At 41.8% G+C, this 24613-nt stretch overlaps 1 protein-coding gene across 2 annotated transcripts in view; it reads right to left on the bottom strand.

Moving 5' to 3' along the window:
* The window catches only part of OLFML2B (olfactomedin like 2B), a 302868-nt gene that overhangs the window by 168272 nt on the left and 109983 nt on the right, over positions 1–24613 (bottom strand). Inside the window, exon 1 of one of the 2 annotated variants that reach the window (XM_040359728.1) lies at positions 3731–3793. The exons of the other annotated variant lie outside the window; for it this stretch is intronic. Within the exon in view, the coding sequence (XP_040215662.1) occupies positions 3731–3754 (24 nt within the window). The 5' untranslated portion in view covers positions 3755–3793. Of the gene's footprint in view, positions 1–3730; positions 3794–24613 lie in introns of those variants that run through there. 2 annotated transcript variants of the gene reach the window in all.

A 24613-nucleotide genomic window follows, 5' to 3' on the forward strand; every position in this document is an offset into this window, starting at 1 on the left:
TGTGCCCTTCCGCCCACTCTATACTGTATTTTTCTACCTACCCTGTATTGTGACATCCTGCCCCTGTACTGTGCCCTCCTGCCCACCCTGTTTTGTTCCCTCCTGCCCACCCTGAACTGTGCCCTTCTGCCCACCATGTACTGTGCCCTCCTGTCCCCCCCGTAATGTGTTCTCGTGCCCCCCCTATACTGTGCCCTCCTGCCCACCCCGTAGTGTGCCCCCTGTACTGTACCCTCCTGCCCCTTCGTACTGTGCACTTCTGCCCCCCCTGCACATTACACAGACCAAAGCCCCCCCCCCTGCACATTACACAGACCAAAGACCCCCTGCACATTACCATTGACCATTCAAAGGATCAGTAATTTTTTTAATCTTTATAGTATGCTGGTGGGCTGTCCCAGGGCCAGGAGAGGCGGGACGGCCGGCAGGACACCCCCGCCCAAACACTGCCCCCCAATGATAAAAGAAACTGATATCGGCATATAACACGCACCCACAATTTCCCTCTCATTTTAAGGGGAAAAAAGTGCATGTTATACGCCGATAAATACGGTACTTTTCCACGTTTTAGTCCAGAAATTATTATTATAGTGTCAGTATAAATGGGGCCAATTGCAGAACACAATAGCACTTTGTAGTTACAATTGTTTTAAATTATATCTGATAAAACTGAAAAAAAGTGTATTTTTCAAATGTATTAATTTTTGCCTTCTGAATGTACAATAAGTAAAATTACTCTTTGAAGACTGTATCAACAAAAGCATGCCTTATTTTCCCAAAGTAAACCAAATCACACAATACATATATTTGTGCTTTGGCATTGTGGTTGATATAATATAGTTAATAATACTCTAATCTAATGCCGTGTACACACGGTCGGAATATGCGACAACAAATGTTCGATAGCGAAGGAGATATCACTGCAAGGTCAAACAAAGGTGAAAACCTCTCCTCCAGTTTAGAAGCCCAGGTGCTGGCAATGCATATAGCAATTAAACAGGAGGAAGTTCTGGACAGTCACACTCCAAAAAAGTTTTTGCCTTTTATTCAAAAAATGAAATAAAAAATACAAGCCACAGCAGAACGGACAGAAGAACTGACGCGTTTCACACTAACAAACAGTGCTTAGTCATAAACTAAGACAAAAACTTTTTTGGAGTGTGGCTGTCCAGAACTTCTTCCTGTTTTATTATTAACAAATGTTCGATGTGAGCTTGTTGTCCCACCATGTGTATGCTCCTTCGGGCATTTGCTGTTGGAATTTCCGTCAACAAATGTTTGAGAGCTGGCTGGTTCTCAATTTTTCCGACAACAAAAGTTCTTGTCGGAAATTCCGATCGTATGTAGCCAATTCTGACACACAAAAATCCATGCATGCTCTGAATCAAGCAGAAGAGCCGCACTGGCTATTGAACTTAATTTTTCTCGGCTTGACATACGTGTTGTACGTCACACGTTCTTAACGTTCGCAATTTCCGACAACATTTGTGTGACCATGTGTATGCAATACAAGTTTAGGCCAACATTTGTCAGAAAAAAATCCACGGTTTTCTTGTCGGAATGTCCGATCATCTACAAACGGCATTAGGGTTTATATACTTGTAAAGTCTGGGAATTTACTAGCAATCTGTTTTTCAGTTTTTGCTATGTTGGTCACGACAATTACTCAAGCAATGAGAAGAGATATTGAAGCAGATACTTAAAGTTGTTTGTCTCAAAAGTGGAAGAAAACCTTAGTGTAGCGCCCTGCTCCTGTTGAGTAGACGCAATGTGTAAATTTGGAGGAGCCAGGGGAGGATCTTTACCGGGAGAGGACCGAGCGAACCACTGGTATCTCAGGAAGGGGCCTGGTGACTAAATTGGAGGACTCTTCCCAACCAATCTACCTCACAGTACTAGCGGACGGCTTAAAGACTTGGGTACTGTGTAGATGTGCTTAAACTTGAAAAGGACTGTTTGGTAATGCAATCCTGTGGCAGAGGATTGTGTAACAACCCCATTGTATTCACTAAGTCTGTGGCAGAGACTTTGTCCGCTCATCGCACCGGCTGCTAGGTCAGTGAAAGAGGCCTATCCGGTGGTTGCGAGATCCAGTGCTGGAAGCTGTTTGTCCTCTGGATCCTAGGAAGTGGCCGTGATCTGCAAACAAGGTATCTGAATCTCCCCTAACCCTCCACCCTCTATCGCTGCAAGTTGTTTAATAAAAGCACAGGAAAAGAACAAGACTAGGTGTTTGGTGCATACATCTGTGGACTTATTTTCCAATACAGACTCCTGGTTCTGATACGTGAACAGTGAGATAACAATAGACCCAAATCTAATTCATCAGCTCCTACCGAGGTAGTGCTACATTAGCTATAACTGTTCCTACTTAACTATGACTATTAAAAATGTTCCCTCCCCCCTACTCCTACCTATCCTGCCTAACCTTTATTAAAAATATGTGTGTGCTTATTGCCTACCTACTTTAAATCAGCTCTTGCTTGGTTGTGTGATCCAGCAACTCTGGCTCACTTGTTTCAATAGACGACTGCTGCAAAGAAAAAGGAGGGAGTGCCAACAATGGCTGGACCATGGAAGCCTATAGGTGTCATTCCAGCTTCTGATATTCACAGCCGTTGTGGAGCACTCCCTTACACAGAGCTGCAGGATCATGTGACCAGACCAGAACGGCTAGAATAGGTAGCAGTGGGGAGGGAGTATATTTTTAAGAATAGTTATACTGTAGTTAGTTTCTTTCTTTTTTTCTTTCAGCTGGCTTGGGTCTTTACAAAACAGTAGGGAATAGATAGCAAAGGAGGGGGGGGTTATAGGGGTGCCAGTCACAGGATTAGTCACATAAATTATTTTAAAAGAAGACAAAATGTATTTGTACAAACAATTGTTAAACATCAAAGTTAACAAAATATAGAGATCAATATATATTTAGGTACACTGAATACAAAAAAATACAGACTGAAGTATCCCAACATGTTTCACCAAAACATTGGCTTCTTCAGAGGAATAGTATAAATTCAGTGTAATAATGAGATTCTACAAAAGGGGAAAATAGTAAACAGACATAAATTATATGTAGTACGTAAACTGGAGACTACAGACATCAGGGTACTAAGGGTCCCATCACAGTCCAGCCACAAAAGTAGCCCCATATATCACACATGGTCAGACACAAAGTCACACCTACCTGACGTCCCACAAGTGTCCGGTCAGCAGATCGCCTACAAAAGAAGGCAAAACCAACACTGCCCTAGTGTGACTGTAGGGGACTAGAAAGACCATGAAACTAGAGAAAAATAATAAGGTAACAATGGGTTAGAATGCTCAATGGCTAATATCTGCCCTTTGGGGCTATCATAGCCTCCATACATACCGGGTTGACAAACATAAAGGCAAAAACGGGGGTGCTGAGTGATCTGCCAAGGTCCAGTCAATTAGCATGTCATAATTAAAGAAATTAGCTGGAGCTGAATTGGACCAAAAAATGGTGGATTAGTAATAATAAAGCACACCGTGTAAGAAAGGTTTGCGGTGTCAAAGCTATATAGGCAAGCTTACCTGTATTAAGGCAGTGATAGAGTTTACTGATATAAGCTTCCAATCAAAGTATTGATGGGGCAGTCAGAAAGAAAGAGCATATGTAAATCAATGAAGATGGAAAACATAATGAGTAAATAGGGCTTGGAGCCATATAGCAATAAGTCGGTAATGAGGGAACAAGGAATGGTTTTACCTTAGAGCTGGACAGATAAATCATCTCAGCACCCTGTGGACATGGCCAGCGAATGGCACGCTGGCAGTGTCAGCCTTATATAGCCCCCCCAGCCGGTCGGCATGTGACGTCGGCCGGGAGCGGACATAAATTAGCCACAGCGCATGCGCAGCTGCGCTATCCGAGCCTACAATGCCCAGAAGACATTGTAGGACCACAACAGCGTCATAACGTGACGCAGTCCCAAATAGACAGAGGGATAGACAGAGGAGGGAATAGATAAATCCCTCTTAGAAAAAATTTGTCCCATTAAGGAAAATTGTCTTCACTTTCTGTTCTGTAGACGTAACAGGAAGTAAAAGGAAATCTCAAGAAAAGAGAAATCTGGCTTTAGATAAACTATAATGCTCCCCCTTCAATGCTACTAGCCTAACACAGAAAAAGGTACAATTACACTCAAACAGTAAAAATATAAAAGTACCTGATCTAGTTGACATTTATCCCTGTGTTCTAAAATAATTATGCTCAGTAACTGAGATCAATGTTCATGAAAGCACTTTTAACTAGAACAGACTGGCATAGAGCAGAAGTCATTTCAAGAAGGGAAAAAAGCTAGAACCTGTAAACTTTACGCAACAAGCCTGAATTCTGTTGTGCATAATTTATGTGAAAGCATTCTAAAGAAAAGCATCTGAAATGTAATAATAGAATCAGCATGTGTTTGTAAAAACCAGTCCATGTCTAACATGATCAGTTTTATAAGGAGGAAAGTTCAAATGTGGAATTTGAAAATGCTTTTGATGTAATACATTTGGAATAGCCCGGTACAGAAGTTGAGGATGAAACGTTTAGGAGAGAACGTTTTTACTATATTTGATTGCAACAGTTTTTTTCTATTTTCAAATGTTCAGTTGATGGTTGTAGAAGTGATCCCACACTTTATTCTGACAAAAAAAAAAACATGGGGGCAGATCCACAAAAGAATTACGCCGGCGTATCTATTGATACGCCGGCGTAATTTAAAATTTCCCGCGTCGTATCTTTGTTTTGTATCCACAAAACAAGATACAACGGCATCTCGGGTCGATCCGACAGGCGTACGTCTTAGTACGCCGTCGGATCTAAGATGCAATTTTTCAGAGGGCCGCTAGGTGGCGTTTCCGACGAATTCCGCGTCGAGTATGCAAATGAGCTAGTTACGGCGATCCACGAACATACGTCCGGCCGGCGCATTTTTCTACGTCGTTTGCGTTCAGCTTTTTCCGGCGTATAGTTAAAGCTACTGTTATGAGACGTACTCAATGTTAAGTATGGCCGTCGTTCCCGCGTAGAAATTTGAAATTTTTACGTTGTTTGCGTAAGTCATTTGCGAATAGGGATTTGCGTAGAATGACGTTACCGTCGTGAGCATTGGCTTGTTCTGGGTTAATTTCGAGCATGCGCACTGGGATACCCCCACGGACGGCGCATGCGCAGTTAAAAAAAAGCGTTGTTTACGTCGGGTCACGACGTATTTACATAAAACATGCCCCCATCACAGAGATTTGAATGCCGTGCCATTACGCCGCCAAAGATACACTACGCCGCCGTAACTTATGGCGCAAATTCTTTGAGGATTCGGAAAAAAAAGGTAAGTTACGGCGGCGTAGTGTATCTTAGATACGCTACGCCCGGCGCAATAATGCGCCGCTGTACGTGGATCTACCCCATGCTGTCTACCGTCTTTCCTCAAGTTCTAACAGGAGGCCAGCTAAAATAGATAGAAAGATATTGTCTAGATGGGATTATCATGGCTGATGTGCTGGGGGGAATGCAAAACTCAACCCATTTTGACAGCTTGTAGAGTCAAAGAACAGTGCACAGTTCCCTTCTAGCACTCGTCTTTTGTGCTGGAATCAGGTGCTGGCTTGCAATCCATCACATAGCTCAGTATAATCCACACATAGCTCAGTATAATCCAAAAGAAAAGGCACACGCCAATGAGGTCTTCAAAAGCAACGTTTTTAATCAACTGACAAGCTTCAGCACATGGTCCCATTCCCAGGATCACTCCTCTGGCATATTTTTCACCCGATGGGATTAATCATTTCCACATCTGCTTCAGCAGATATTAATATACCTTTCAAGAACTATTCCTGAGGATCCACCAGTAGTAGGGACTTTCATTTGGTGTAAAAATGAATGAATCTACCGTACACATACTGAAGGATGCACCAATTTTTTTTTTTTTTTTTATGTTTTAAATTAAAATAAAACAGCGTGCACCTTTCAAGATGCCTGTCAGAGCATAAAGTATATTGGCTGGCATTCCTAAAGCAAGAGGGCATACCATGGACATATTGTGCCCACACACCTTCAGGTGGTGTTTTAAAGTAGTTGTAAACTGCGGCCTATGTAAAAAATACCTGCAAAGCAATGGCATAATGTGCTAGTATGCATTATAAAAAAATACTCACCTTGGAATAAAGCCCTGCAGCACTGTACTGTCACCGCTGAAAGGGCTGACATCTTGCCCCGGTCTTCCCTTTGGGTTTGGGTGCTCCAGCTATGTGACTGGCCAGAGCCATGATGATGTCACTGTGCAGGAGTCTTCAGTTCCTGCACGCAGCCCTGAAGGTCCGGTAACATATGCTGGACATTCAGAGCGCATGCGCCGGGTAAGCCTTATTATAGGCTTACCTGTAGGTGAAAATGACCAAACAGGCTTTACTACTGCGTTAATCTAAAAAGCCTAAAGAAACTGCAAGGGCTCACTCAACCGCGGTAATACCGCCGGCAATGCGCCTTTTCTAAAAATCGCACTGCTATACCGCCATCGCACCTCCCGTTCTCAGTGTGAAAGGGGCCTTACTGTACTTCTTCGTTCTCCCAAAATCCATCACTATTGTAAAGGGACTGAAAAAGGCTTATACCAGGTTAAATTCAGATACTTACACTGTATGTTTCTAAAATACATTTAAAGCCTGTATTACCTTAACAAAGCTGCCGTAATGTGTGTCTTTGGTGTGTCTCTTTAGTATTAAAGCCATGCACACTGGGAATTTTAAACTCCTCTTAGTGCCTGAAGTCTTGGCAGGAAAACGTGGCAGAAAAAAAATGCACTTTTAGCTGCGTTTTGCACATATGTTTAGATGCGTTTAGATACAGTAGTGTTTATAATCATTTTTTTACAAAGCACCTATGCTATTTTTTTTACACATTTTTCACTCCAAAGTGCCCACAATGCATTGGAAAAAGAGGATATATTTACAGTCTGGGTGCCATTTAACTGAGAGTAGAGAGAGAGACAGAGGGAGTCTCTGTCCTGAAAAAAAAATTTTGAAGCAATTTTACTTCTTTATCTGTTATGAAGGGAGAGGAGATGCAGAGAATTGGATGAGAAAAGACAGGCGCCGTATATTTTTCACTTTTTAAAAAAAATATATATAATCTATGATTATTTTTCACGATTCAATTTTTTTCCAGGCTTCTTGCAACATGACAATCTTTTGAATCATTGCATCATTACTTACTTATGGTAGTGCTCACTGTGGCAAAGGTGTCACATGAAACATGCCAGGCAATTTGTGAGGAGTTGCATGACATTGTCATGCCTGAGCCAAGTGAAGAGATGTTTGAAGCGATTGCCAATGAACTTTGGGAGAAGACACAGTTTCCCAATTGTGTTGGTGTCATTGACGGCAATTATGTCAGGGTGAAAAAGTCAGCGCAGTCTGGATCTCTTTATTTCAATTAAAAAAAGTATCTTTCAATTGTCATCTTGACATTGGCTGATGCATGTTTCAAATTAGCTGACGTCGGATCCTCCAGCAGTCAAGGTGATACCCAAATCCCATCCACAGCAGAGCCGAGTCCTCTGCTGGTCATGGTGGCAGATAATGTTTTCGGACTAGCGGAGAATCAAATGCATCTATACAGTAAGGTATTTACTGAGCCACAAACATAAAATGTTTCATTATTATCTGAGCCGTGCCCACCAGGTTGTGGAATGCGCATGTGGCTTCTGCACAACAAAGTGGCGGATACTCATGTCCCGCATGCAGTTGGATGTTGAAAATGCGATCAAAGTCATCCTAGCCTGCTGTGTGCTCCATAATTTCCTTTGTGATAAGGAGAGAGGCACCCGTAAACCAGCTCAGGACAATTTATGGATTTTCATGGGTCATGAGCATCAGAAATCAATTTGCAGATTTCTTTGTGTCCCCAGAGGGTGAAGTGTCCTGGCATGGTCAATATGTGTAGGTCGTCCGGTATATATAGGCTTTACATTATCTCCAAATAAAAACATTTATTTTAAAATATCTATAAATAAAGTTTTTTCAACATATCTTTTGTTGTTTTGTTCTCTTTTGTCTCTCACTATAGTTTTGTCTTCTGTGGGAGGTAAAAAACACACATCCTGTTGGGGGGCATCCGCATTTACCCCACATTTACCCCACACACAAAAAATGTGTCAGATGGTATTTTCTTCTATGGCAGGTAAAAAGCACACATCTCTCCGGAGGCATCTGCATTTACCCCACCCACAAGTAAAATGTGTGATGTGGTATTTTCTTCTATGTGAGGTAAAATATGCACATCCCACTGGTGTCTGCATTTACCCCACCCACAAGTAAAATGTGTGATGTGGTATTTTCTTCTATGTGAGGTGAAATATGCGAATCCCACTGGTGTCTGCATTTACCCCACACACAAGTAAAATGTGTGATGTGGTATTTTCTTCAATGTGAGGTAAAATATGCACATCCCACTGGTGTCTGCATTTACCCCACACACAAGTAAAATGTGTGATGTAGTATTTTCTTAAATGTGAGGTAAAAAATGCACATCCCACTGGTGTCTGCATTTATCCCACCCACAAGTAAAATGTGTGATGTGGTATTTTCTTCAATGTGAGGTAAAAAATGCACATCCCACTGGTGTCTGCATTTACCCCACACACAATTAAAATGTGTGATGTGGTATTTTCTTCAATGTGAGGTAAAAAATGCACATCCCACTGGGGGGTGTCTGCATTTACCCCACACACAAGAATATTTGAAAGAAAAAAAAAGAAAGACACAACAACGAGGTGCATTTTGCAAATAATTTTTTCAATTAAATTTGCAATTTTTTTTAAACAAAAGAACTTTCCCAAAAGGGAGAAAAATATGAGGGTATTTAAAAATAAAATGCAAAAGGAAATAAAGGTTTTGGTAAACAGGATAATAATCCATTAGGGATTGGAGATGATGGTAGGAAGATATCTCCATGAAGGTGGGGGCAGGTGTGGCCCAAGAGGAACATGGGGTGGGGTTAGTTTCTGCCTCTAAACATCTCTGGCTTTAAACTCCAGAAAAAACGCCTATGTGTGCATGGACACATAGGCTAATATTGAAGGGCATTTAGAGGCAAAAATGAAAACACTAAATGGCCCTTATAGCGGGATGAAAAACACCCAGTGTGCATGAGCCCTGATACTGAATGGATGAAGTTGTAATGGTTTTTAGCATAATTTGCTTATTTACAGTTTACTCATTTAAAATATTTTTAAATCTTCAAATAATTATTATTTATTAACTTAACCTAATTTTCTCTTTTGAATTTAGTAAGAATTTTGTATCAGTGCATTCTAATAAATTCAGTGTTATGCCAAATTTTTGGATGTGCAATGTAATAGTCCATCGCAATCTACATCAAAATGCATGGGAACAACCATACCAACCATGTATTCACCAGGCTAGGGTTTGATGGTGGTCCCTTTGTCTTTGCTAGCCTGGGGTAAATGTATTTTTAACCCATTATTTAAAAGACCCAGAATTGGCACCCTTCACTTTGTATTAGTTGTTTGACCTGCAGTTATTATTTCTTTGGATTGAGAAATAAAGCAGAGACTGGATTATAGACATTTTGAAGTTCTTTTGGCTATTGTTCAATAATGGAAAAGAGGGCACAGTATGAGCCCACTTACTGGGGATTGTGGCCACCACAGGTAATAAGGGGTAGATAGGGTTAATAAGGAGCATGCAATTTGTTACTAAGCATATTTGAAATAAGTGTACTGCCGCTTTAAATCTGGGTTCAGCAACCAGCAAATGGGATAACACAAAATATGTTGGAAGCTAAGAAGCCTTTATAAGGAATCAGCTGAGCTGGGATTTCCCCTTTTCCTGCTTGGAGCATCAGTGGAAGAACTCCCTCCCCAGTCACATGCGCTATTATGTGGTTGGGTAACCCTGGATGTCTAGGGGGGACGTTTTATTTTCATGTGATAACGTGGTAATGCTGCTTGAGTTCTGAAAACTAAACAATTACACAAATTTTGGTTTCATTAAAAGTTATGCTGTTTGATGGTTAATAATTAAACAGTATATGGTTAATTTATTTTCATATTAAAACCAATAAAGGTTGGGTGTATTTATTTTAGGTGTACCTCGAGTAAGTATGGTTTTAACCACTTGATCACTGGGCACGTAAACCCCCTTAATAACCAGACCAATTTTCAGCTTTCGGTGCTCTCACAATTTGAATGACAATTACTCAGTCATACAACACTGTACCCAAATGAAATTTCCGTCCTTTTTTTCACACAAATAGAGCTTTCTTTTGGTTCTATTTAATCACCGTTGGGTTTTTTATTTTTTGCGCTATTAAGAGAAAAAAGACTGAAAATTCTGTAAAAAAAATGAATTTTTCGTTGTTTCTGTTATAAAATTTAGCAAATTTAGTGTTTTTTCTTCATTCTTTTGCATAAATGTGAAAGATGAAGTTACGCCGAGTAAATAGATACCCAACATGTCACCCTTCAAAATTGCACACGCTCGTGGAATGGCGCCAAACTTTGCTACTCAAAAATCCCCATAGGCGACGTTGCAGGGTATTGTGGGGTATTGCAGAGTATTGTGGGGTATTGCAGAGTATTGTGGGGTATTGCAGAGTATTGTGGGGTATTGCAGAGTAGTGTGGGGTATTGCAGAGTATTGTGGGGTATTGCAGAGTAGTGTGGGGTATTGCAGAGTAGTGTGGGGTACTGCAGAGTATTGCACAGTATAGGTGTGTAGTATTGCACAGTATGGGGCAGGGATGGCTGAGCAGGGATGGATGGCTGGCTGGATCTGTGACTGCATGTGTCACAGATCCAGCCCACAGAACTCGTGCTGCATCTGCTCTCTCCGCGCTCTCTCGGGAGCGCGATTCTGGGAGGACGTCCATGGACGTCCTCCCAGAGTTAAGCAACCGCTTTGCAGCCGTATTTCGACTGCAGGCGGTGATTAAGTGGTTAAGGAGTGTGGCCTACAATCTCATAGGTACCGAAGTTATTTGCTTTGCAGAGTCTTTAAGAAATGTAAATTATTTACTTGAGGGAACCATTATTTCTGCCAATCAACAAATAATATGCAACAGCTGATTGACTTAGACCTGATTCACACTAGTGCGATTTCAGATGAGACTGAAAATGAGATGAAAACCACATTGTTTTCAATGGTTCCTGTTCACATCATTGCAACATAGAGCGATTTTGTAAAAGGGTCCTGTGCTACTTTGGTGTGATTCTAACATGATTCTGGCCTCACGGAATACACAAACCTCATCCAAGCAGCATCTAAGTTGCATCACATAATTGCACTGAAATCCAGATCAAAATCTGATCGCAGCAGTGTAAATCTATCTCTTCACAATGATTAAGAAGATACTTCTGAGTTTTTGTATATAACCGCCGCAAACTGACTGTACCTGTACATCCCTTCGAATTTGCAGCTTAGCGCCTCGGGAGTGGGCTCACGGGTCCCAGGAACTCGATGTTCGCCGGCGGCCCCGTGATTGCGGTGTGGAGAGGCAGAACGGGGAGAAGCCTATGTAAACAAGACATTTCTCTGTTCTGCCTAGTGACATGTCAGGGATCTACTACTCCCTGTCATTGTGAACAGTGATTGCTGTCATGTCAGTAATAGCCCCCACAGTTAGAATCACTCCCTAGGACACACTTAACCCCTTGATCACCCCCTAGTGTTTAACCCTGTGCCCTCTTCCCTGTCAGTGTCATTTACACAGTAATCAGTCCATTTTATAGCACTGATCGCTGTATAAATGACAATGGTCCAAAAATAGTGTCAGATCTGATCTGTCCACCATAATGTCATAGTTCCAATGCGCAAACCAATCAATATACGCTAATTGTGATTTTTTTACCGAAAATATGTAGAAGAATACATATCGGCCAAAACTGATGAAAGAAAATTAGTTTTTTTGATAAACAATGTGGGATATTTATTATAGCAAAAAGTAAAAGATATTGGGCCAGATTCTCAAAAGAGATACGCCGTCGTATCTCTGAGTTGCGCCGTCGTATCTATGCGCCTGATTCTTAGAATCAGTTACGCATAGATTTCCCTTAGATCCGACAGGCGTAAGTCTCTAACGCCGTCAGATCGTAACTGCATATTTACGCTGACCGCTAGGGGCGTGTACGCTGATTTACGCGTCAAAATATGTAAATCAGCTAGATACGCAAATTCACGAACGTACGCCCGGCCGACGCAGTACAGTTACGCCGTTTACGTCAGGCTTTTCCCAGCGTAAAGTTACCCCTGCTATATGGTGGCGTAAGTGCGGCGTACCAATGTTAAGTATGTCCATCGTTCCCGCAACTAAATTTAAAATTTTTACGTTGTTTGCGTAACTCGTCCGTGAATGGGGCTGGACGTAATTTACGTTCACGTCAAAACCAATACGTCCTTGCGGCGTATTAGGAGCAATGCACACTGGGAGATTTCCACGGACGGCGCATGCGCCGTTCGTGAAAAACGTCAATCACGTCAGGTCACAGAACATTAACATAAAACACGCCCCCCTGTCCCACATTTGAATTAGGCGGGCTTACGCCGGCCGATTTACGCTACGCCGCCGCAATTTACGGAGCAAGTGCATTGAGAATATAGCACTTGCCCGTCTAAGTTGCAGAGGCGTAACGTAAATCGGATACGTTACGCCGCCGCAAAGATACGCCGCTGTTAGGGTTGCCAACTCATCCCTTTAAAACAGAACACATATTAATTACACAGGTTCTGTGGCTGATTAAGGAGGTAATTAAACTCACTTGGTGCCTTATCTGCATTAAATTAGCCTCAGAACCTGTGTAATTCATATGTGTTCTGTTTTAAAGGGATGAGGTTGCAACTCTAGCGGCTGTACGAGAATCTGGCCCATTGTGTTTGATCAAATACCACCTCTACCACCTCAAAGCTCTATTTGTGGGAAAAAAAGGATGTCAATTTTGTTTGGGTACAGCGTTGCATGACCGCGCAATTGTCAGTTAAAACGACGCAGTGCCGTATCTCAAAAAATGGCCCGGTCATTGGGAAGCCAAATCTTCCGGGGCTGAAGTGGTTAATGCAACTATGTAGCTAATTAGTAGCTAATTAGTACGCATGGCCATCTACTACATCTACAGCATGTCAAATTCTGGCATTGTAAAACTGTAGGCAATTATTATACAGTTCGTTAATACTAACACAAACCAAAAAGTCAGCTAGTACAAGAATGTTTCCAATATCCTGTAATGTATATGTACAGTTGTGCCTTTTTCTATCGCAGAACAGCTGCAAAATATAACTGACGTGGCTGCTCTGCTCAACTGCTCTTGATTATCTGATTGCTCTCTCGCCAAGAGAAGGAAACAAAACTTCCAGAAACCAATGAACATTGAGGAACAGGAAAAAAAAACATTCCATGTCATTATCTATATATAGTTTAATAGCTGCGGCTGAAGTACAAGTAGGTAATATTTCCTGATGACATCATTCCCGGCAGAAGCCAACAGAGGCTTTACATTTTGTTTCTTGCAAACTAGGAAATGGAATGGAAGATACTTCCATGAAAATGATCTTTTAATAAATATATTTGTACAGTATTTTGCGTACACTGACCTAGTACTTTAATATAATGATTTTAGTCATCACAAAAAATGCTTTACTTCATTTCTCACTGGCTGCCTGTCAGGAAAGAAATTTTAAAGTACAGTGACTGGTATGGAACAGTAAAATGATTTCTTCATTTTCTTTCACTGGCATTGATTTCGTGTTTTGGAGCTATACTAAGGGCTCTCTCCAAAACATTTTCTGCAAACCTTTGTCTCCAGCATCCTTTTATCATACAGCTCTTTCAATTACCTGTGCTTGTGTCGGTTGATTTATTAAAAGTAATGATATACTGTATATAATTATAATCAGGGCTCAAAATTTCAAGTCATGAACTACTAGCCAGGCCTCAAGGGTTACTCGTCACCAGTTGCCCCGCCCAACCCATACCCTGCCCCACCCCTAATTCTGCCCCTAAACACGTCCTCATAAATTATCTCATGAAATTACACTTAAATGTTTTATGCAGAATTTAGTTATAAAAATAAATGATAACAGTAACTTTATCCGTGTCCAACAATGCAGCCTGCAACCACCAATGCAGCCTGTGTCACCAATGCAGCCTGTGCCCACCAATGCAGCCTGTGCCGCCAATGCAGCCTGTGTCAACCAATGCAGCCTGTGCCACCAATGCTGCCTGTGCTGCCAATGCAGCCTGTGTCCACCAATGCAGCCTGTGTCCACCAATGAAGCCTGTGCCCACCAATGCAGCCTTTGCCACCAATGCAGCCTGTGCTGCCAATGCAGCCTGTGTCCACCAATGCAGTCTGTGCCTGCCAGTGCAGCCTGTGTCACCAATGCAGCCTGTGCCGCCAATGCAGCCTGTGTCAACCAATGCAGCCTGTGCCACCAATGCAGCCTGTGCTGCCAATGCAGCCTGTGTCCACCAATGCAGCCTGTGTCCACCAATGAAGCCTGTGCCCACCAATGCAGCCTGTGCCACCAATGCAGCCTGTGCCACCAATGCAGCCTGTGTCCACCAATGCAGTCTGTGCCTGCCAGTGCAGCCTGTGTCACCAATGCAGCCTGTGCCACCAATTCAGTCTGTGTCACCAATGCAGCCTACCTGTGCAGTGGAAGAGAGAGGAGAGCCGCCACCCGGATGATCAGAGCGCCGGGAACATAACAGCTTCCATTTCAATAGCTGTGTGTTCCCTGCCATGTACCATTAAAGGGGTTGTAAAGACAAAAATATTTTCCTCTTAAATTAAAGTCTGACAGTAGCTGATAAAGTAAAAAGTAATGTGTTGCATTATAACTAGTTTGATACCTGTTGAAATCTAGCTGTTTTATTCATCTCCGTCACTCCTGAATCATTATTCTCACTGACTTCCTGGTTTGCGGTGCACATTCATTCTTGGTACATCACGGCCTAATGGGAACTACAGTTCCCATTAGGCTTAGCCTCCATGCCTGTGAGGGATAAGAGAGCATCTTCACGCAGGGCTGTAGTCATAGGGAGGGGGTGAGCACATTCTGCTTTCCACCATGCAAAACGGCTCAGATGCTGGTGGAAAGCAAGAAGAGGAGAGACAGGAAATGGCATTTTCAAACCTGGATTACTGTATTTTGGAGGTCAAAAGGAAAAACGAGGTAAGTGATATTTAAATGCTCTAGCTTACAGCAATCAATTAATCTAATAAAAAATGAACCTTTAGTGTTTCTTTAAACTTTGATAGACAGATCACTCATCCCAGGATTGGACGGGTGATCTGTCTATCAAAGTGCCCGGACAAAGAGGAGGGGAGGCAAGTAATGGCGCGTGGCGGGGAACACACAGATATTGAAATGAAAGCTGTTATGTTCCCATCGCTCATCACAGTGACCACAAACAAAAGAGGCAGGTTCCTAACACTGAACACCAACAAAAGGGGGTATTTTTCCTCACACAAACCATCAACAGAGGGAGAATTCTTCCTCACACCGACCAACAACATATTTAGGTGTTCTTAATAAAACTGACCTTTACCGTAAGAGTGAATTCGTCCTCACCCTGACCATCAAAGCAAGGGAACCTTTTTGTCCTACAGGCCACCAGTGTAAGGGGTTATTAAAAACGAAATGTATTAAGGCAGAAAACAATATGCTGTGTGCTTTAGCTCTGGGACTGTGGTAGATAGGAGGTTTTTCAATGGCTTTTTCTTCTCCTTCTGTTTGACAACAGGGATCCATAACATTTCTGCAATCTGGCCCTGCAATAACTAGTTACAGTATGTCCTTGCTAGCACTGTCACTGTTAGTGATGAAGAGTGTTGCAAACGCCTTATAGCCTCAGCGAGCAACCATGGGCAAACAACATTAGATGCTGTAAGATGTCAAAATTAAAACCTGCCTTATACTTTGAGAAAGCTGAACATAATAGTAGGAAAAATCTACCTATGCCCTTGCTTATGCATATTAAACTGGGATGGGGGAGGGGCACTGGATGACTTTCTCCCTCCACTCGGTAGACAGTATGCATTGTATCATAGCTAATTATGGATTAACTTTCATAAATATGCTCTGACATCAATATGCCCTTTTCATAAATTCTTAAGCATATTGTAAACCCGTAGCTAGATGGTTGGCAAAACTACAAACATGAATGTATGCTGATATCAGTCTGTATGTCAGTCAAAATTAAGCTGGTAATTGAGGAGAGAGAGGGCAAAAAGCAGCTATTATGTGGATGTTGATTTGATCAGGCTACTTTTTTTCTCAGTTATAATCACTGTACTACTTTAATTCTATACAGACAGCAGCATGACAAGTATAAGGAGGAGTTTGTGGAGCTGCCTAAGTAGCTTGGCTGTGCATTTTGTTATTTTGTGCCCATTTTAAAGGGTACATTGGTTTTTCTCTTGCATTGTGACACTTTGTAATGTGTTGTGCTTAAATAAAAGATGCTCAATTTACCTAGCATACACTATAGCAGCACAATGATGTGAACTGAGGCTATTTGGCTGGTCCTTGCGTTCAAACTGTGTTGAGTAAAACAGCCAAGCCCAGCTTGTGTGCATGGGCCCTAAGGTGAGGTATGCTATGCATGCATGCATTTGTAATTATAGCAGCCAACCATATTCTGGTACTTCTCAGCTGTTTAGAGTGCTGTCCCATGTTAGTCATTAATGAAAGGACCCAAAATGTAAGTCTTTGAAATGTTAGCCTTTTTTGTTAGGCATATTAAATCTATGAGCCAAACATTTGCACAGAAAACAACAAAGGAATACAGCTGTTATCTTCCGAACACATGGCTGGTATTAGTTTTATATTTAGTACATAATGGTTAGCAGGAACATAATTGAGGAACTGACACATGGTTCAGAGACACGCTTTACTGACACGTTTCAAAATATGAGATGATGAATAAATTGTGAGATGGTGATAAATTTACTCTAAAATCTTTGTACAATTTTGATCTTAAACTTGAATAGAAAGACATGTGAAGAGCAAGGATAAGTATTAACTTCAATTAAAGTCATGGTGGCCCATGCAATGTTAACTCCTTTCCAAAAATCTGAGCGTCCATATGTACATACATTCTAATTCTAACTTCTCTTAATGCGATGTGAAGGCCATCATTGATGCAGCAAATCTAAAAAGGTAATGAAAACTCAAAGGGTAATACTTTCCATGGTATGTACCATTGGTGACTTGCTAAGAAGTGGGCATTCAACGTGTCAAGTGCCAAAAGAACAGACAGCAGAATAACATGAAGACAAGCTGAGGTTGTTCAGCTTTTTGTATTTGTGTTATGATCATGTTTTTAACAGGAATAGTCAGAGGAAGGTGCGGTTAAACAACAGAACCTAAAAGACAGGCTGGGGTTTAAATCTGGACAGAATCGGAAAACACAGATCACAGTACCTAACTGCAAAAAGGACCCCAAGTAAGTTTTTCACTTACACACTGTCTTAATCTCTATATAAAACAGGGCCAGACTGCATTTTAAAAACATGGTTGGTCACTTAATAACAGCATGCCAATTTAGAGGTGGGAGGTGAATGGCCCACTCTTTAAGCTGGTCATAGATGGATCGAAATTTGGCTTGTTAAGCAAGAGCCAGCCAAATTCCGATCCATGTGTGGGCACTGTGGTTGAACAGAATTTGATCTACCAATTTGATTTACCAATCTACCAAACTACCAAGGTAGGTCAACCAAAATTTCCACTCGATCAGTGCTGTAGGCTATATAATGCAGCACTGATCTGTGTGCTCTTATGGCGGGGAAGTCTCCCTGCTGTCAGAATACAAAAACACTTCGGAGAGGATTCCCCTATCCACCTCAAGTGTGGAATGGGGGATCGGGCTCTGTGCGCCCCCCCATGCCAGCAGAACACAATAGCACTGTGGGAGGCATTCCCCCATCAACACTGAATGTGTTGATGAGGGAATCGTGCAATTTTCTTCCTTCTACCCGTGTTTAATCATCTATGATTAAACAGTCAGAAATGGCACACGCAAAACAAAAGCCAGATAAAAAACAGATACCAGCAGGCAACGGATGTGTGTGTAGGGGGCTGAATAAAGAGTTTTATGGAGCACAAGCCACATCCGTTTGAAGATGGCCATTTATTATTCTAAGCTTTTGTGTTGTTCTGCCAACGTACTAATATCCACAGGGGCATTTCAGAAAATATATTATGTTATCAACACCACAAATTATCAGGATTTTTTTTTAAGAAAGGTTTTACGGGTACTGGAGGATGTTATGTTTATGCAATTCAAACTACTACGGTAATTAATCTATTTTGCTGAAGATCCTGTTAAGATATGTTTTGTTTTACCAAGGTTTTCAGGTGGCTAAATACTAACACATTTTTAATGTTATTAACATTTTCTAAAATAACCCATTGATGTTACAATTTATTTCAGGCAGGGGCCCTTCAAAAGGATGTGCCATTATTTTTTCAGCACTTTCTTAATGTCACTGTATTGGGTATACAATTGTGTAATTCAAACCATCTTTTGCAAATATAATATTTTTTGTTCTGGAATTTTATTTGAGAATTTCAGAGTATGTTTTTTTTTTCAAAATTTCCTCAAAAGTATGAAGGCTTGTCAATTGTTATCTTGTAAGATGTGTTTCAATTGTCCAAGAGGACTGTTCATTTTACAACTTTTCTAAAGAGTTCTCTGCAAGTCTATAAAACTATAATGCCGATCGGTTCATCCCGATGAAAACGGTCTGATGGATTTTTTCATCAGATATCCGATGAAGCTGACTTTCATCAGTCTTGCCTATACACCATCAGTTAAAAAAACGATCGTGTCAGAACGCGGTGACGTAAAACACAACAACATGCTGAGAAAAATTAAGTTCAATGCTTCCGAGCATGCGTCGACTTGATTCTGAGCATGCCTTGATTTTTAACCACTTCCATACCAGGTACTTACGCAGCTTCCCGCCCAAGCCAATTTTCAGCTTTCAGCACTGTCGCACTTTGAATGGCAATTGCGCGGTCATGCTACACTGTACCCAAACAAAATTGGCGTCCTTTTTTCCCCACAAATAGAGCTTTCTTTTGGTGGTATTTGATCACCTCTGCGATTTTTTTTTTTTGCGCAACAACTAAAAAAAGGCTGAAAAAAGGCTGAAAATTTGGAAAAAAAATTACGTTTTTATTTTTTTCTGTTAATTTTTTTTGTAAATAAGTTTTCTCTTTCAATTACGGGCACTGATATGGCGGCAATAATGGGCACCGATGAGATGGCACTGATGGACATCGATGAGGTAGTACCGACGGGCACAGATGAGGTGGCACTGATTGGCGGCGCTGGTATGCGACACTGATGGGCACACATAGGCGGCACTGATGGGCACACATAGGCGGCACTGATGGGCACACATAGGCGGCACTGATGGGCACACATAGGCGGCACTGATGGGCACACATAGGCGGCACTGATGGGCACTCATGGGCGGCACTGGGCACTCATAGGCGGCACAGATGGGCACTCATGGGCGGCACTGATGGATACTTATGGGTGGCACAGATGGGCACTGATAGGTGGGCACTGGGCATGGATGGGCACTGTGGGGTGGCACTGATGGACACTGGGGTGGCGCTGATGGACACTGGGGTGGCGCTGATGGACACTGGGGTGGCAGCACTGATTGTTGCCAGTCAGTGCCCATTTGTGGGCACTGACTGGCATCTTTTTTCTTTATGCTTTTTTTTTATTTCTTTTTTAGACTTTTTTTTTTTTTTCTGGCTTTTTTTTTTTTTTTGCCCACCCTGGAGCATCCCTGGTGGTCCAGTGTGGCGATCCGAGGGGGGGCTGCGCTGATAAACAATCAGCGCGAACCCCCCCTGTCAGGAGAGCCGCCGATCGGCTATCCTCTTCTCGCGTCTGTCAGACGCGAGTGAGGAAGAGCCATCAACGGCTCTTCCTGTTTACATCGTGATCAGCCGTGGTTGGACACGGCTGATCACGTGGTAAAGAGTCTCCGCCGGAGGCTCTTTACCGAGATCGGAGATGCAGGGTATCAGACTGACACCCCGCATCACCGATCGCCGCGATGCGCGCCCCCACGGGCGCGCGCGGCATGAAATCCTGCAGGACGTTCTAGAACGTCCTGTCAGGATTTCATAACCACTTCCCGGACGTAAATCGGCCATAGGCCGGGCGGGAAGTGGTTAACCGATGGATTTCCCCACAGACGATCGTTATTTTCTATCGTTTTTTTAACCATCAGATAATTTTAAAACAGGTTCTGAATTTTTTCACCGATGGGAAAAAAACTGATGGGGCCCACACACGATCGGTTCGTCTGATGAAAACGGTCCATCAGACCGTTTTCATCAGACGAACCGATCGTGTGTACACGGCATTAGTGTCTACCTTCTTAAAAAATGTATTGTATTGTATTTTACTTTATTATCTTTTGAAATATACACTAGAAATCTAGAAAATCTATGGTGGGTCATGATTGAAATTGAATGTGAGAATGCCTTGTTGAGGTAATCTTAGTAATTTTGGCATGTCAGCAGTACGTGGCATGCCAAAATAAAGTGGGAAGCTGATGTATCTTTGATAGAAGATTATGTTACAAAAGTACTGTGTGTTGGGATCCAATAGAAGTGTCTCTAAATATGGTACATGGTGCCCATAGCCATGTCTTTAGTTAACATAAAGTATTTTTTGTCAAAAGAAAGTCTAAAGTCAACCAATAAATGCTTCCAGAGATTTCAAAAATTAGATGGAATCTCACAGGTAATCTAACAGGTAAGAGGGCAAGCTGACCACAAATTACTGTAGATACCAATATATAAAATGTTTTGAGAGAATTTATGCCAGAGATAATGACACTGGTTAGAGGATCTGTTAATGATTTATAATATTTAAGTAAGTGGTAGAAAATAGGAATTGTGAGTAATTGTGCCTTTGAGAATGCTTAGTTTTCTTTGGCGTATTTATTAATGATTTTAGAAATCTATGAATCACTATGCACTTACCATAAACAACTATGGATTATGTTTAAAGAACATAATTCTATTCAATAAGATAAAAAACATTCTGTGTGTAGCAGCCTCCCCAGCACCCCCTTATACTTACCTGAGCCCCACCTCTCTCCAGGGATATCCACAAATGTCTTAGTCATCCAGAACTCTCCTAAGTGGCTGAGACACAGCAGCAGCGCCATTGGCTCCCGCGGGTGTCAACGTCAGAATTGAGAGGGAGCGGGGCCGGGTCAGGGCTCTGTGTCTAAATGGACACACAGAGCTGTGACTCGGCTCGGGTGCTCCCATAGCAAACTGCTTGCTGTGGAGACACTCAACAGGAAGGTGGGGCCAGGATCAGTGAAGAGGAACCTATGAAGAGGAGGATCTGGGCTGCCCTGTGCAAAACCCGTTGCACAGAGGAGGTAAGTATAACATGTTTGTTATTTATTTTTATTTTTTTAAACAAGACTTTACAATCACTTTAAAATGTATTTATGTGAACATTTATGCTTGACAGACATCTCTTCACTTGACCTTGACCTGATAGATGAACTTGCCTTATGTTATTTTATTTTATTAGGTATTTAAACCAATGTATTACATGTAAACAATTAATATAAATGTTATTATCAAAATCTTCAAATGAGAAAGTGCACTTTACTTTAAGAATTGTAATAATAATGTGTTTATTCAACCCTGTTGACAAAAAATACTCATTTATCACAGTTGTTCATGCAGCTTTTCTAACCTTCCTGTTCTCGGAGTCTGCCATACTGTGCTCTTTAGGATACATTTTTCCACTTTAGCTTATGCAATGTTGTCCACAATTTTCATCATCAAAAATTGTAAAAAAAAACGTTGCATTATTAATTCCTGTCTGCAAAAACTTTATTGAATCAAATTTAAATTGGTCAATTTTTTCTGCTGTAATTACGTTGTAATGTTGAAAGTTAAAAGAAAAAAACTCCAAAATTGATATGTAAACTCTACTATTCTATTACACTAAGTTAAGTTCAGACATATGTTTGTCAGAAGACCTTTTTGTTTATAACGTATAGGATATATCTAGGGATGTACTAAATACAATGTTGTTCTATACAATGTTCTTTGCAATGGGGGAATGCAAAATTTATAGTCCATGCTCCCTAGTTAACGGAATACCTAGGATGACTGGAAATTTGGGTAATGTAATTATTTTAAAGCAGGTAGTTTCAAGATGGTTAGCCTCAAATTAGAGTTCAAGATGATCTATTTCAGGGATCCTCAAACTATGGCCCTCCAGCTGTTGTAGAACTACACATCCCATGAGGCATTGCAACACACTGACCTTCACAGACATGACTAGGCATGATGGGAATTGTAGTTCCTGAACAACTGGAGGGCCGTAGTTTGAAGACCTATGATCTATTTCATAGGTAATGGGAAATAGGTCCTGACAATAAACTTGCTATAGTATTGTTGGTAAGGAGCCCCTTTTGACATTAAGACCCTTTTCCTGTGTGATGTTCGGTATGGGCTTAATACCTCTCCTTCCTATTCACCATGATACGTTTTGCATCTATTTCTTACTCACCCCCTGGCACTTTCGGTTCCCGTCCCATGCACATTCCCCCACATTCCTCTCTGTATGGTTATTCCATTTTCCTCTTTCCCTTTCCCTCGCCCCTCCCCACTTTCCCTTCTTCTCCCTGCTTCCTTAACTCTCTCCCACATCCTGTCCATCAACCCTCTCCCTCTCTCTCCCAAAAATCCCTCTCCCTTCCCCCCCCCCATTCTTCACTCATTTCATGTTCCCTGTCACTGTGGGCCCTCCCATCCCCTTCCCCCCCTTCCTCCTCCCTCCCCTCCTCCCTCCCTTTTTCCCTTTCCCTCCCCCCCTTTTTTCCTTTGCCCTTCCCCCCCCTCTCCTCCCAGTCCCCGTATTTCCCCCTTTTCTAAATAACATCCCTCCTTCCTCATCCCTTTTCTTCACTTCACCTCTTCCCCACCTTTCTTCTCCCTTTGTTTCCCTTTTACTTTCCTTTGCCTTTCTCTTCTAAACCCCCCCCTCTTTCCCCTTCTTCCCGCTTTAATTTTCCCCGGTTTCTTTTTCCTAGCCTTCAGTCCCTCCTCATCCCTCCTCTTGCTTCTTATCTCTTCTTTTTCCTCTTTTCTCCTTTCCCTCTTTTTTCCTCTCCCATCCCTCATCCTTTCCCCCTGCCTTAACCCCGTTTTTCTCCAATTTCCTCACTGCGTGGTCCTTCCCTCTACCTACTATTACTAAATATCATCATTTTTTTTTTTTATAATTACTCATTTTCTTTATTTTCCAAATTACATCACATACATAGAACAAATAACAATAACAAAACAAAACAAAACCTGAAAAAAAAAGAAAAAAAAAAAAAAGGATATCTCCGTACATATTCAAATAAAAATACTTTCCTACATTACCTTATCCCCCCCATGGGCACCATCGGCCTCCCCCTCCCTCTCCACCAATCCCCCGTCCCACTCCCCACCTACAAGAGGAGGGAGGGACGCCAGGGAGAGAGAGAGAGAGGAGGAGGAGAAAGGAGAGACGAGACCCCCCCCCTCCCACGTGACCCCCTAAACCCCATCACCTTATGACCTCCCTACGGCACAAAAAGGAGGAGCTCAATACCACCCTAATAATAAAAAAAAAAAAAAAAAGGGCAAAAGGGATTTTGTGCAGGGCTTAATAGTCCTTAATTTCGTGACTTTAGTGAGAAAAAAAATAAAATAAATAAAAAAATTAAAAAAAATAAGTTGTTTTCTTTGTTTCGTGCCTCTTTAACTCCCCATCACCTTATCTCCCCCCCCCCTACCATGCGAAGGGGAGAAGTTTCATAACCACTTCAAAAAAAAAGGAGTGGAAAAAAAATAAATACATAAATAAATAAATAAAAAAATAAATAAAAAAAAACCAACAGTATTGGGTGTGTTCTTCTCCTTTCCCTTATTAGTGATCTTTCTTTTGTGACTATAACCTTCCTTTAAAACCCCCGTTCCCATTCTTATGACTCCCAAATAAAATTCCTTAAGGGGAGCCTCTATACTTATCCTCCTATGTTGACTTAATTGATTAATTATTTCCTCCTCTTTAGTGATCCAAATTAGTGTTGTGAAAAAGAGGAGGGGGAAAAAAAAAAAAAAAAAAAAAAAAAAAAAAAAAAGGGGAAAATTAGGAGGGGGGGGGGGGCGCGCCTCCCCCCTCCCACCTCCTCCCCCTCCGGCGCCCACAGGGTAGGGAGACAGCAAAAAAAGGAAAAAAAAGAGAGAAAGAAAAAAAAAAAAAAAAGGAAAAAAGATTATTCGCCGTCTCACCGCTCCCCCCCACCCGCCTCCTAGCCTCTCCGCCCCAAGCTAATCCTTCCCTACTTCAGGAGAGTAATATATCCACCCTGCCCATATATTCTTAAATTTGTCCTGTTGGTCCTTGACCATGTATACCCATCTCTCTGCCTCCATTATCCTCTCTACCTCGATTTTCCATTCCACTATATTGGGGACTTTAGGTTGTTTCCAGTATCTAGGTATCAGTGCCTTCGCTGCATTTAATAGGTGTGGTGTAACACTT

The sequence above is a fragment of the Rana temporaria genome, chromosome 7 (assembly GCF_905171775.1).
Source record: "Rana temporaria chromosome 7, aRanTem1.1, whole genome shotgun sequence".
Taxonomy (NCBI): domain Eukaryota; kingdom Metazoa; phylum Chordata; class Amphibia; order Anura; family Ranidae; genus Rana; species Rana temporaria.